Below are 14962 nucleotides of genomic sequence, written 5' to 3'. Positions count from 1 at the left end.
GGACAACACAGTGGAGGTGTAATGGATGCCAATGGGCAGCAGTCAGTGGAATTAAAGTAAGGGTGGACATGCTTCTGTTCATCTTGTAACATCTGATCCAACATGTTTGCTCTAAGGACGTCAGGGAGACGTAGTATTTTGACAATCAAGAGACAGGCATGAAAAAAATAATCTTTTACATAGCATGGATTATATTTTGAGCCTCCTATGTACACATGAATTACTGTTTATGAATGTCACCTAGTTTTACTGAAGAGCTGAAAGAGTATGCTTTCTTTTGTGCCAATAAGCAAAAGATTTATACTTTGCCTTTAAAGAAAAAAAAAAAGTGTCTGTTTGGAGAAAAAATGCCAACCAATGATTGTAAATGCTAAGTGAGACAAAGATGTCTGTGGTCAGACTTTGGTGTCCTTGCCAAATAAAATAAAGGTTAGAGACAGAAACATTTCAGCATTCAGAGAGAACCTTGAAAAATATGCCAAGCTGGGTGTGCCATAACACAGATGTATCTATTATTAATGACTGTTTATTTAAGGCTTTTATAATGAACTGCCATGGATGCAACAGTGAGAAAGACACTACACTTCACTGCAGAAGTCTGCCGGCATCTGAATATTCCATAACCATAACACTTACAAAGTCCATGTAGACCATCGTAACGCAAGTGACTCAGTACAAGTCTTGTACCCAGAAATCGGAAGGCAATCTCCCCTTAACTAAGTATGCAATTGTTTTATTCCATAAAATGTAATTGAAAATGATAGCAAACGGCACTGTCTTTGGGGTTATACTAGCATTGCTACCCTTCACTCCCTACCCTATTAGGCTACAACATAGGTCTATTACAAAGACAGACACACACAAAAAAAAAAAGTGTGGCTAGTAATAAAATCTCAACCACTCTTTCTGTGATTAATCACCTTTCATGTCTGCGTCCCTAGGAGAATCAATCAGACACACACACACACACACACACACTAAAAAAAAAACAGAGCTGAATCGTACGGTCCCTACAGCGTCTGTGTGTGACAGAGAACATTCAGGGGTCGACGAACTACCAAACCATATGCCCCAATCAATACATTCCTACTGTGAGCAAGTTTAAGACGCCCATGAATGCTAATGAAGACCGGTAAAGCTATAGTGGAGTAGATTGGTCATTTGGGAGATAGCAACCACTGCAACATGTCGTCCTTTTGGAGCCTTCACACATGACATAAAGCCACCCCCTGAGGCTTGGAGTGGGCATGGTCCCTTTATCTGTCTGCAAGCGAGGTGAGTAAGACTGGAGAACACCTCTGAATTGTTGCAGATCAGCAGGCTCTCTAAACACAGGAAGGATTTACACAAGCTTTATCTTACAGCCAATTGATCACGGGAATATCGCATAGCCTTTTTTGGGCTACCCAGTTCCTCCGCTTGGCCCCAAGCACTGTTACACTGAGCAGAGCTGCCTGATGGGTAAATTTCACGTCGGGAGGAGAAAGATGGGACTTTGTGAACGGATAAAATGAATAGGGCAAGAGAAAAAATTATATTACGCTGCTTCGTAAATGAGTCACAACAACCTTTGCCACTGCTCTTCAGTTCCATGTGCTTAACACATCATTAAAAAGACGAAGACAGGCCAGACACAGACAGCAGTTTAAGGCATCACAGTCAAAACAAAACAAGCCGTTAGAAATTCTTATGAAATGTAGACTTGTGCATATAGGCAATTTTTTTTTAAGTGGTCATCTATAACAACACAGAAGCTGTGGGCATTTCCAAGCAACATACAAATACAAATGTGCTCGTGTGTGAAGCAATTCCCACTCGCTCACATAAACAATCCCAATTAGGAAGTCATTCATCACCAGTCTTTTGACTAATGAGAACTGAAATAGCCTACATTTACCCTGGTGAAACATATCTCTAATATAGATGCACAATTAAAAACAAGGGTCATTCACTTAATGCAGATTAAAACTCAAGAAAAACCAACTCCTTTTGAAAATATTGAAAACAAACACGAGATCTCTTCCAGTCTCCCTCATGGTCCATTTAGGCCATTCACTGGTCAATCACTAACTCAACACAGAGGGCTGGGTCAACGCTATGAGGTTTAAACTGTCCAGGGCAAAGGAACAACACATCTGGCACATAAACTACCACATGGCAGATGATAAAGCACAGAGTCCATCGAAAAGAACACGCTCTGTTTATAAATAGCATGTCAACAACAGCCACAGCAATACTAGCCATCAGCACCAGTAGAGGCAAGTTATTTCCAAATCCATTGCAAATAATGGATGTTTGTTTTGAGTATTGTCAACATGAAGGGGTGTTTGTAGACAGCGGTGGGGTAGAAATGAAACAGTCTTTTGGAAAAGGTGCTAAGATCCTCATAAACACATTTGGAAAATATTCCACAAGAATGGAAGGAATGTCTTCTTTGTGTACACACATAGACTTTCAGACAAACTTGCAAAGACTTTACACAGCATGAGATTGAAAGATGCCTTGCAAAACATGACACCTAGTGGCCACAGGAAGGAGTGCAAGAGATGGAGTCAGGGAGGTCGAAGAGGCTTACCTAAACAAGATGAACCCAATGGACTCCACTGCTGCTCTCCTCACATCATCATTCACATCACTGACCTGGGGAACGCAAAACAGTCAAAGAAATAGTATAAGGAACACATTTCTCATTTCTCAAAAGGATGCTGTAAACCAGCGGTGTCAAACTCAAATCAATAACCAATCAACCCAATCAAGATAGCTAAGAGCAATTACTTCAATGCACTAAAATTAGATGGCCCAAGAGATGGCTCAGGTTTGGCCATGGTAATATAGCGGCGTTTGTTATCCATATCTGATAAGCCTTACAAGTCTCTCAAGTGGCTGACACAGACTACAGTGAGGAGGTGGGACAGCAGGGACCTACCGCCACATGGAGCAGGCGTCGGATGGCCTTGTTGTTCCCGGAGCCGCAGTAGGCCATGGCCACTGTGTACATTCCTGAGCGACGCAAGATGGGGTCCTGGAGCCACAGAGACACAAAACAGATCATCAAGGCACTGTCTGCACAAAGTGTGGACGCCCTATACACTCAGTCACACCTAACCTGCTCCCTCTGTGTGTGTGTGTGTGTGTGTGTGTGTGTATTCACCCTGCCTACATAAAGAACAGCACAGGAGATGTTCAGCCAAACAAATAACTCAACGTTGTATGTGTATGTGTCTGCATGCGAGGATGGCCCCTTAAAGCCATCCATATTTCAGATTTAAGAGTCTACCATACACTGGTCTGGATTCAGTGCTCCAACAGAATCTACAGCATCGTAAAATGACAGGTAAACTACAGGTCAAGAAAACAGAGCCAAGACCATGCCTAACAAAGACTGGCTAAAAATAAGGCACATGAGCAGACCTTCTCAAAGATAAATAATAAAAGGCTAAAACGTTCTACCACAGAGCACGCTTAACCATAAAAGCTGGGGCATGTGTTGATATGATGCACAAGGGCACAGCAGGGTACCATCCAATCCTGGTCAACAGCTAGGCCTGTAGTACCTTGTCTCTGCAGAGGCTTTCGATGAGTGCGTCGGCCTCCTCCATCCTGCCGTACATGACCATGGCAATGCCCACGGCCAGCCCACGAAGGATCTTCTCATGCTGGGTCTCCTGGGCGTAGCCCACCATGTCCTCGATGGCCTGGGCTGACTTGGAGCCCAGCATCACTAGGCCCAGAGCCAGACCGGCAGCCTCTCCTGTAGAGACACAAAGATAGAGAGAGAGAGAGAGAGAGAGAGAGAGAAAGAGAAACAAATGCAGACAAAGTGAGGAGTGAGGATGTGCAGGATTGTTGGGGCTTTGTTATGGCAACCATCTCCCCTCAGGGACACGGCAGAGCAGACATAAAAGACAAGCTGAGTCACTGATTACTGGTCAGCGTCCTTCAGGCACCATCTCCAGACACGGCTCTCTGTTCATGATCAGACAGACACGGGATAAACGCTGCTCTTTACTGGGCACTGGTAGGCAGGGGGACTGAGGAATGGGTAAGCCATCAGAGACGGGCATGTGTAAGTGATTAACTATGTTAGCAAATTTACTACAAGTCTCTCCTCAGGAAGATGCTTCTCTAAACATCAGCTAGTTGGTGTTTATATACAGATCCGCTAATAGACATTTTATGACATCCGACTTGAGATGATAACGAGGGGGGGAAGCTACTCAGGATTAATGAGAGTCGGTGCTCTATCCACCAATGACTATTCATGGTTCTAGGGCAGTCTTCTCTCCAGTGATTCGGAGTAAGGTGGTTGCCCTGTGGGTTACAGCAGCAGCATTGATACCATTCTCGTACCTGTAACCGCATCATCCTGATACAGGTTTGACTTCAGCAGGTCATAGACATCCTGTCGGGCAGTGCCAAGGGCAGCTAAGCCAAGGCCCAGGGCCCCACCGTGGCGCACAATCTGTGAATAAAACAACCAAAGATAAACCAATAGGTTAAAATGGAATCCTCTCTGAAGTTTCCAATAGATAAATGACTTTATTTATCCCCAAAGGGAAATCCCCAACGTTGAGGGAGCAATTCACATACATTACCACACACACAAAAACAGACACTGAGGTAGAAAAATGATGAGTGTGTCGACCATTGTGTTTGGCAGTTTGTGCAACATCCTTTTCTCGACAATCAACCCAAGGGGCTCCACGAGTTCCAAGTAGTCAACCTCAGGTCCACCAATGACATACCCCAAAACTGCAGTGTCATCCAAACATTTCTGATCTAACCAGCCTTGACTTGCTAAAGCATAAAATAAACAAAACTCTCATTTTATCAGCTGGTGTCCTGTAGTTTTATTCCCAGGGAGCAAACATCCGAATAAAAATGTGCATCTGTACTGCAAGTGTAAATGCTGTGCTCAATGAATAAATAGCCTAAATGGATTGTGTTCTCTTGACCCAGAGGCAGTGCTTTGGTCAACATGCACAAGTCGCACAGACTGTGCTGATGACGAAATGTGTGTCAAGTAGGGATGCACCGATATGGAAATTCTTGGCCGATACCGATGTTCAAAACAACAATCTAGCCGATACCGATACTTGTTTATTTTGTTTTTGTTGTTATTCATTCACCCTTTTGTGCCAGGAAAATAATGAAATCATTATCTAAAAAGCAATGTGTTAAATTATGTCAGGCCTTTATCACTCTTAACTTTGAATGAGCACAAATTCAATCAGATTTATGAAACAATCTTTAGTTTAACTAAACTTTATTTAATATAATATCACCAGGCATCAAGACATCATTTCAACTGTAATGAGATGCTTGGAATGCAGCCTTACAAAACACAAGCATAAACCCTTAGGGAATGCCATATAAATTCAAGATTAAAACGAATATAATACAATATTTTTCTTTAAAAACTGCCTGCCATAAACATCGGCCAGTACCATCGGTGAAAGTCAAGTTTAGTACCGATAGGCCGATAACATTAAAAGAGGCAAACATCGGCCGATACCGAAAAGGCGGTGCGCACACAGTACGCTTGACACTAGGGATGCACCGATGCATCGGCCGTACATCGGTATCGGCCGATGCATCGGTGCATCCCTAGTGTCAAGCGTACTGTGTGCGCACCGCCTTTTGCTTATATATGCATAGTGGCTTTGTGACACTTACATCGTTGCTGGCGTTCTTGAGCTGACTGAGGAGATAGTCAATGATGTCTCCTCCGTGGTTAGCATGGATGAGACCCAGGGCATACAAGCCACCGCCTTCCTGATAGGCTGAGCCAGGCGAAGTGTCCTTGGGCAGGTATGTAGCCATCAACTGCAACGCTTCTTTTTCATGGCCCTGTGCAGGAATGGAGAAGATGCAATTTAACATTTTCAAACACTCGCTCATCACTGCAATTAGGAACACTTTGAAGAAAAGGTAAAAGTTTACCTTGTGGATAACACCCAGGCTGGCTGTGGCTGTGAATTTGGCCCAGTTGGTTGCTCTCGCGAGCCACTCCAAATTCTCTCTGTCAAAACAAACGAGAACTTTTAAATATCCTCTCTCTTAAATATGTCTCTTTCTGCCCACAAAATATAACCTTACTCTTGGTGATGTTCCTTTCCTAAGCCCAAATTCCAAAAGGTCCTTACCTTAAGAACTGGTCACTTGTGGTTCCCGTATGCATAAAGGAGTTGGCTATGACCGTTGCCGTGTGACAGACTGAATTTCGAACAGCATCCTGATGGACACACAAAACAAACACAAAGCACAAGTCAGTCCAGGGGGTATCATAGTTCTATCCAGGGCATCAAAAATACTATGGCAGAGTGTGCATTTACAGGGCAGGTTATGGCCTGAGGCTAATGTACCAGTCCAGGGAGATAAAACTAGTATCCTTAATATTACTAAGATACGTGAGAAGTCTTTTAAATTATTGAAAAAAATATCAAGCTTGCCAAAAAACTACCAGAGGAAAAAAAAGGTAATCAGGTAATGTGGAATAAATAATTGTGTATCCTGGAAGTCAAATTCTACTGTTAAGTCTTTACATTATCAAACAGATGCATTGTCCACTCGTACTCCTATAGTGCCCAAGAGGTCAGGTCAAATTACAACAAACCATTATACAGCTTAGATTGAGAGAATCAAATATCACTGCAACTGAAATGGATTTATACGGTTTAAGTTTAAGAAGGTGATTCCTCGCAGGTCCCGCTTTCAAGAGCACCTGAAAACATCTGACCCACTCACAGGGGTGCAAACTCATCAGGGGCGAAAAAGGTGACGAAGTTGCAAAGAGCTCAGTGAGGGCTGTGTCCTTGATGATTAGAGGTGGCCGTGGAGTAAACTATTGTCATACTCAAGTAGAAGCACAAGTAATTGTCAAAGAAAGAATCCGCTAGAGGTCAAAGCATCATGTCTAATTATTGAATCCAATTTAATTACAAGTACGTGGTGCATGCTCAATGGACAGCATCACCAAACAATTTGAACTGTTCGTGAAGAGCTACCTCTCAAATAGTAACAGTAATCCATACCGTGTGTATGTATGCACACACACACACACAAACACACACACACACACACACACACTGCTTGTTGTTGAATCTGAAAAGGTTTTTTGCCTCCCTGTAGGATAATACATAAACAGGCATACACTTTAGAGCTACATGCTCAAACTCAATCCACAGGGGGAGGGGAGGGTTGGGGCCTAGTAAGAGATGTGATTGGACCAGCTCAATGGCAGTACAAAACCAACCAGTGGACTGCTGCCTCTGCTTAAGGGGCAAGTTATTGGCCAATTTTGGTTAATTTTAAGTCATAGATCCCCCCAGATCCCCCCAGATCCCCCCCCCCCCACACACACACGCATGTTTTTTGTAGGCCACAAGAATGTCCTTTTTTGAGGTAAAAATGGCACATTTGGTCGAAAGGTGACAATTTTGCACCCCTGCATTCAACTTTCTTACCTTTGTGTTTTTTAGAATCATCAAGTCTGTGTTGTTGTTTCGGATGAGGAACTGGAGATGCAATTCGATAGCCATTTCTCCACTCAGTATCTTGATCATTTTGGAGTTCTGGTCTTTTGGCTCATCTTTCTGCTCAAAAATAAAAGGCAATTGGTGACAACATCCAAAATGTTATTCAACATATTTCCCTTAAAGCAGTAGTAAGGGGTTTTGATCTAAAAACTGCCAACTAACTACTACCTAAAAGGCACGCAAAAACGTTTCAAGCGGCAACAGCAGCAGTGCTGATAAAAGCTTGCTAGAAAGCAATTGGTGTCTTTTGGCAACATCTCGCTATGAAAGCTTTCCTTACATTTGTGCAGGGTTTCCGACCTGGCCCACGGAACAGAGTGCATAGCCTGGTTGGCTAGTGGGAACGAATGTTTATCTGTTTATCTGACCACATGCCATCAAAATGAATTTGAAGAGGATACCAAAACTACTTGCCTACAAAAACATCCTTCAAAAAGTGGTAGATTCCGGCAAATTGTTGCTTTTAACCTGAGTTTTCATTGAGTAAACAACGTCTATTAAGTAAATACCTGTTTATGAATCCATCAGACAACAGAAATGCTTTTCTTACCAAGTCAGCCTTTCCTGCCGGTGAGCTCCCAACTTTGTCTTCAGTCTCCATGGCATCACTTCAAAATTTGCAATAAACAAGCAAGATTAATACACTCCTCCAAGAAGCTGAATGGCTTGACTAGAAACATCACAGTAAGTTTAATCATTTCTCAGCTTTTGCATGAGGTTAATGATAATCCTGGTTCATGTGGTGATGGTTCCAATCTATACATCTCAAATTCTTTTTAAAAGGCTTGCATATTTCCCCACATTGAGGTTCTCAGTTCCTCCAGTCTCACCTGTCTTTGTCTTGTGTGGGCACCGTGCCTGTGTTGGTGGAGCCGGGCACAGCTGGGATTGGCGTGCCGACGGTGCGTAGGTTCTGGATGACAGACGAGAGGAACTGTTGGCTGGCGCTCTCATACAGGTCAAAGCAGATCTGGTAGGCCATGAGCAGATTGTCCTCCTTCACCAGCTTCTCCAGGATGTCACTCACTGCTTGTGGGTCATCCAGGAAAATCAGGCACTGGTTTAAAAAAAAAATAAAAAAATTACACAAAGATGGAAGGGAACAAGCCTTCCACACATGTATAAAAACACAGTGGATGTAGGAAAGGAAAAATGTTTCCCAATGCTGAGGAAAATGGCAAATAAAACATAAAAAAAAAAAAACCCTCAAGCACACAGCTGAATGAACGCTGACAGACTAAATGGTCTTTTCCCCTCATTGCTGTCAGTGAACAACTTGGAACCACCACAAAAATATTCTTTCTGTGATTACCTGGCAGACATTGATAAAGTCAGGCTTCTCCAGGTTCATGTAGAGCTTCACAAGAACTCTTAGGACCTCATTCCGGAATTTCTTATTCTGCATCAGTGACATGCAGATCTTCAGACTGTAGGCCAGGAGCCCTCCAACATCAGTCTAAGCAAGGCATGGGGGAAAGAAGATTAAAATTCTGACCACAAAAAGCATTAAGGCACTAATGGCATCAAAATAGTTTCAAACACATCATATGCAGGTCTATGCAACCACCAACAGCATTCAAAGGGTTCCCTGACGGTCTCAGGTTTACCAACATTACAAGCAGGCAATAGTGAGAGAACATTTCAGTTAGTTGACATTTTAAGAGGCAAGATTACTTAAAACGTTAATGTTCTCAACTACAGACCGATTCCAAGATGGTTTTCTCGAAAATGTCCAAGCGACGTGTCTCCAGAGCGATGCCAATGGCCTGCTTGTACTTGTGGTCATCCAGGCACCGCTGGAACATTTTATTTACGATTCCCTCCAGGCGGGGATCAATGGTCTTCTTCTCCTCATCCTCTGGCAGCTCAGCGTTCTCCACACGCAATTTGGTGTAGTGGTCAATGCATTTAGCTGAAGACAACATAAAAAAAAAAAGAGTCAAGAATAATATGGAGCAGGTTTGGTCCAACAAAGTGGTTGAAGTCACACCTGTAATGCTCACCAATGATGGTCTCCACATATTCAGAGTCATCAGTTACATTGAAAAGGTCTCCGGCACCAAGGGCGTAGTTCAGGGACTCTTCAAATGCCCCAAGATGGTAAAAAACTTTGGAGGCAACGAGAGCTGCAAACTCCCTACTCCGGAATGTCTCATCTTCATACAATACCTCTCTGTACAGGAGAAAGATGCGTTACCAGAATTTGCCACAGAAAATAATAGTGGTTAAATTGAAAAAAATAATAAAAATACAGATATCAATCAGTCAGTCCACCCTTACATCTTATCAACTGATTCGGAGATCTCAGCCCAGAAATCGTTGACGATGGCATTCAGTTTGTGAAGAGCAAATTCCTGTGGACATAATTATATTATATAGATTATTTTCCATTACTTCAACAAATAGTCTGCCACAGTTTCTCTAACTGAAGATTGTGTAATGTTTAAGGCCGCACTTGTTTACCTTGAGCTTCGGCTCGTCCTCATCCAGGAGGGATATGATTCCAGCTTTGAAGAAAACATGACTCAAATTACTGATCTTAGCAGCTCTAAACAGTGACAACAACTCTAATACACTCTTGACGTTCACCGGCTTGCAAAATTTCATAAATAATTGCCTTGATCTGTTTAAGGGTTCTGATCAAATCTGCCAAATATCAGGAGCTTAATCATTACGTTTATCAACAGGTAAACTTTCTAGCAAAGTTGCTCCAATGACTTGCATAGAGCAACTTATAACTTCAACCTAGCAGGTTAGTCTACTACAGTGCAAGACGCGGACCTGTCCAACCGTAAAAAGCTAAAATTGACTTGTTGTTTAACCTGTAAACCGATTCCCAGGTGGATAGGAAACTAGCCAATCATAAAAACAACTTTAAAATGCCTGTAACTTTAGCAAAAGCACCAACAGATCGTGCTCTAGCTAGGACCTAGCTAGTTGCTTTGGCACATGAACAACGTTACAAGGCAAAATTCCTCCTTTCTTTAAACATTTGAACAACCATTGCATAACGTGTAATAATCATTTAGATCCTTTTTGAATAACCGGCATGCTGATGGTAGCAACTCATAACAGTCAACTAACATTAACGTTAGCTGCCGGTAGGAAGTCAGTTATTGGCTAGCTACCTTCGCTCTCTATGGCAAAAGATAGCGTTTGCTAATCTAGCTAACTTTGCTAGCTAGCTACGAAGCAGACGGCTTGCTTGCCTGATGAAGTGATAACTACACGGGGAGGACGATTGCCTCTATATTCACATTTGTTACAACATGAGAAACTATTTTTACGAACTTTGCTACAACATAACACATTCATGTATAATTTAAATATCCAGTTCGTTGCCTGTGCTAGCTATCCAAGCTAGCAGAGCAAGTTTGATGTCTGGCTATGTGACTCAGCTATATCAACTGCATTTCTGACCTAAAACAGATTTTTCCTTACCGGCAGAGGTGATCATATTTGTGCTCCTTATTCTCCAGCCAAATTCCACTTATTGAACTGGATGTATCTGTCAACAACCAACGACTCTAAAATATATTTCAAATACAATACACCCCGTTTAACGAAAGATGGGGTTAGCGTTCGCTGCCAAACAGCAACTTGTCTCTCACAATGAGCTTTCTTTTTCCTAGGACCCTTTCCATCTCAGCTGTCTGGCCAAAACGTGCCTGACTAGAATAACAATGTTTTTTTTTAGTTTGACTTTCAGTGTAATTTAAACAAATTATATAGCTTCTAATTCCATAATGTTCTGGGAATATTTTTAATATAAAATTAAATATTAAGTTTTACCATGTGGCATAATTTTGAAACCTTGATCTTCTATTCCCTTGTGGTCGATATTCCTTTCGGATAGTGATAGCAAATCCACGTAGGCCTACATCAGTGTCCATGTTGAACAATTAATAAATATGCACACCATATAGGCCTACCTCTCGTTAAATTATTTATTTGCCAGTGACATGAGGTTCTATCGTAGAACATTATGGCTCGAAATGTCAGAATAGATGTATTCTGAGGCCATTAGGGCAAAGTTCGTTTATGCGATGATTTATGTCAGAAGACGTTAAGATCACAGGCCTTACTCTTTTTGGGTAGCCTAACTTTAAGTTGATCCCGTTGAGTCGTGGAATCTTTGTGCTCTTCATCCAAGCATACTTGTATTGTTTGACAACGCACAAATGAACTCGGTAAAGACATCTCATCTCATATACATTACGTTATTTTTATTTTTGTGAGTAAGAAATGGTGCTGTCCAAAATAAGAACAGAATATTATCAAAAAGGAACAAGCAATCAGTAATCAACATACAGTTTAACTTGTTAAAATTAGTGCAAAGTAAAGTGGAGCTTCAAAATCTCACTGAAACTTATCACATTGAGGCTTCTCCACCAGCTAATCATTCTTAACAAGATGTACATGTATTCTTTCACTACAGTCTGAAGGCATAGACAGCACACATTAAACAAATGAATGAAGTATCAAATTGTGATCAGTCAACTGAAACACAAATCTGAATTTTCGCATTCACAATTACTCCAGTACCCATCCATTGAATTTGTGATGTTACAATTTATTCATGTTCAATCCATTCTGTATCATAAAGTGCCAAAATTGCCACTGGAATTATTGTTCCAAGTAAGATACATATCAGATGGTTTCAAATCCCTGATGAGCCAATTCCATTGACAAAATCTCCTTGATGTCCTCTTGCAGCAAGATTCGACTTTAGTGGTATACCTTCAACAGTTTCCATGGCACCTACAAGAAGAGAATATAATCCATATCACTGCAACACTGGCCATTTGCATGTTATATCCATGTTCACTGAATACATTTATAGCGTGTCCATGCTTACTACGAGAGATGCTGCTATGTTGACCTCTGGATCGTCTTCGATGATCCCACCAAGATGAGCATTTCAGTGACCAGGCACTGTTTTTTGTTCTCCTCACATTATCTGAAACACCAATGGAAAATACGAGACAATTTCACCATACATGACCTATTTACTGGATGAATGCATTCTATTGATATGGCCTTTACTACTGGGGGGGAGCTGTTAATGCATTCAAGACTTCCTCATCTCATGACAATCATTTGATCTTTCCATCACAGCTACCTTCTTTCATGACGCCTATGTAAAGATTCCATACATTCCAGATTAAAGTAGTTACAGTTCTTCAATTCAATTAACACTTACAGTAGCCAATTCTTACTGGATAAACCTAATGTATTTATTCCAGAAGATTACTCAACCTGATGAAAGAGATGAGTGAACAGCGTTGCTGGCATGTTTCTTGATGGCCAACATTTTTTCTGCATTGTTTGGAATGTAAAGACCAGCCCATATCGAGTCACTGGAATGTTTTCGAAACACTGAGCGCAGTAAACCTTCCAAAACTTCAACTGATTTAAGGGGCCCCCTAGTCTCGTCTATAGGGTGCACCAAACCAATCACAGCAGGATAGACTGTAGAGTGTTTCGTGCGGGCTCTCACATCTTTCATAATTTCCTTGATGCAGACATGGTTACAATTGCTGCTGATATATTCGTACTTGAAAATAAATACTATCATGGCAGAGTCAATTAATCTGGCAGCTTCGGTAGCATTTCTGCTTGACCTTATCGTCCTGTGAACGTCACCATTAAGACCAAGTCCATGTCCATCCATAGTTAGAGCAGTATTGTCTTGTGTAGCGAGGACAATGTCTCTGATATCTGCCACGTCGTTCAAGGTACTTTCAGTCTGGTGTCCAGTGTTTGGTCGTATGTTGTCATTCAAAGTCATGCTTACAGAGTCAGGACTGTGTTTACAGTCGACGCTGAACATCTCATCAATGAACGTTTGCAACGAATTGCGTTGACCGTCGTCGCTTTTACAAGCCTCTCCGACCAAGTAAATCTTCTCCCTGCCACCTATCCGGTGTACCGTTTGCTGAAATTCATCTTCATGTTTTTCGTGCTCGTCACCTTGTGTAGCCCCCTGTGCGGCCATGACTAACTAATGATTTCTTTGAATAGCGCCGTAGATTAGCAATGGCTACATGTGTCCCCGTTTCACACCGAAATTAAACAATGCACTTTCGGGGACATTGTTCTTTCGACAATGCGGGCAAGGAGTTATCCGTAGAGCGTGCGAAAGATTTAGTAACTTAAGCCCGCTAAGCTAAAGTCTGCCACCGTTGTTGCAATGGACTGTGGGACTTGGAGGGTGGAAGTAAGGAACAGCCTCCAATTGGTCACTTTATCTAATAGGCGTATGACCATCGCATACAATTTAACCTTGAGCAAATAGTTAATGTTTAATAAATGCGTGGGAAACATGGAAGAAAGCCGTCATAATAGTTGATTTTCAGTTTGGAATACAAGGATTTAAAGATGAGGTCCTTTGTTGATTATTGTGCAACTGAACAAACAGGGTTTTTTTCTCGACTACAATAGTTATCCATTATAGGGTTATTTAGCCTCAGATATTGAATTTTCACCATATCCCTGAACAGTGGTGTCCCCACCTCTACACTAAATACCGTACTAGACGGCGAGCCGGCAGTTTTGCTAATTGTGCATGATAACCCAAAAAAGTAAATGGAAATTGCGTAAAGGTTTTTAAAATACAAAAGAGAAAGTTCGTTCATAGGGGGTGCAGCAACTCACACATGAACTGCTCAAGCATGAAAATCAGAAAATTGGTATATTTATACTTGGCCCCAAGTACCAAATGGCCGATTGAATACAAATTCAGCTGTCACTATTGGCCAATCTTCATGAAACTTCAATCACAATGAGCCTAGAAACGTTGTACCAAGTATGAAACAAATTGTCCACAAGGGGGCACTGTAATTAGCACATTTACGTTTTGGCTCATAGCTCAGCAACCCATGGGAACAAAACATCTTCTTTTTTCTGATTCCTTATAATTTCCCAAATTAAATGAGCCTATAACCACCAGCTTTCACCCCAAATTTACCACCATTTAAATTAGATGAAAAGAATGGGAAAGCTCATCCAAGGCACTTGACACAGCGATGGCCCTCTATCTTATGATGCAAAAGTGAAAATGTCATGACTTGATACACTCAATAACTACCACCTTCCTTGGAAGCATGTTCAATTTTGGGAAATTTTATCCATTGGGGAAGCTATAACTGAATCATTGTAAAAATATGAAATTTTGTGCGGTTGTATGTCATGTCATGAAGTGCCAAATGGCTTGCTCAACAAAAATGGTTGAACTTTTACACCTCCATCATTGAGTCCATCCTCACCTCCTCCATCACCATCTGGTACGCTGCTGCCACTGCCAAGGACAAAAGCAGACTGCATCCTGTCATTCGCTCTGCTGAGAAGGTTGTTGGCCGCAATCTGCCATCTCTCCAGGACCTGTATGCATCCAGGACCCTGAGGCGCGCAGGGAACATTAT

At 41.8% G+C, this 14962-nt stretch overlaps 1 protein-coding gene across 1 annotated transcript in view; it reads right to left on the bottom strand.

Annotated features, from left to right (window-relative positions):
- psmd1 (proteasome 26S subunit, non-ATPase 1) overlaps positions 1 to 11161 on the bottom strand; it is a 41972-nt gene extending 30811 nt beyond the window's left edge. The window contains exons 1-16 of the mRNA XM_080860623.1: positions 10980 to 11161; positions 10002 to 10045; positions 9819 to 9892; positions 9542 to 9711; positions 9242 to 9450; positions 8851 to 8994; positions 8369 to 8595; positions 8089 to 8146; positions 7467 to 7595; positions 6147 to 6235; positions 5944 to 6022; positions 5677 to 5850; positions 4351 to 4462; positions 3555 to 3751; positions 2927 to 3022; positions 2576 to 2640 (exon numbers count right to left, since the gene is read on the bottom strand). Of these exons, the coding sequence (XP_080716749.1) occupies positions 2576 to 2640; positions 2927 to 3022; positions 3555 to 3751; positions 4351 to 4462; positions 5677 to 5850; positions 5944 to 6022; positions 6147 to 6235; positions 7467 to 7595; positions 8089 to 8146; positions 8369 to 8595; positions 8851 to 8994; positions 9242 to 9450; positions 9542 to 9711; positions 9819 to 9892; positions 10002 to 10045; positions 10980 to 10995 (1883 nt within the window). The 5' untranslated portion in view covers positions 10996 to 11161. The remainder of the gene's footprint in view (positions 1 to 2575; positions 2641 to 2926; positions 3023 to 3554; positions 3752 to 4350; positions 4463 to 5676; positions 5851 to 5943; positions 6023 to 6146; positions 6236 to 7466; positions 7596 to 8088; positions 8147 to 8368; positions 8596 to 8850; positions 8995 to 9241; positions 9451 to 9541; positions 9712 to 9818; positions 9893 to 10001; positions 10046 to 10979) is intronic.
- Between the last annotated feature and the right edge of the window lie 3801 nt (positions 11162 to 14962).

This window comes from Sprattus sprattus (genome assembly GCF_963457725.1).
Source record: "Sprattus sprattus genome assembly, chromosome: 2".
NCBI classification, from domain to species: Eukaryota; Metazoa; Chordata; class Actinopteri; order Clupeiformes; family Clupeidae; genus Sprattus; species Sprattus sprattus.
This window is presented reverse-complemented; position numbering and strand designations above follow the sequence as displayed.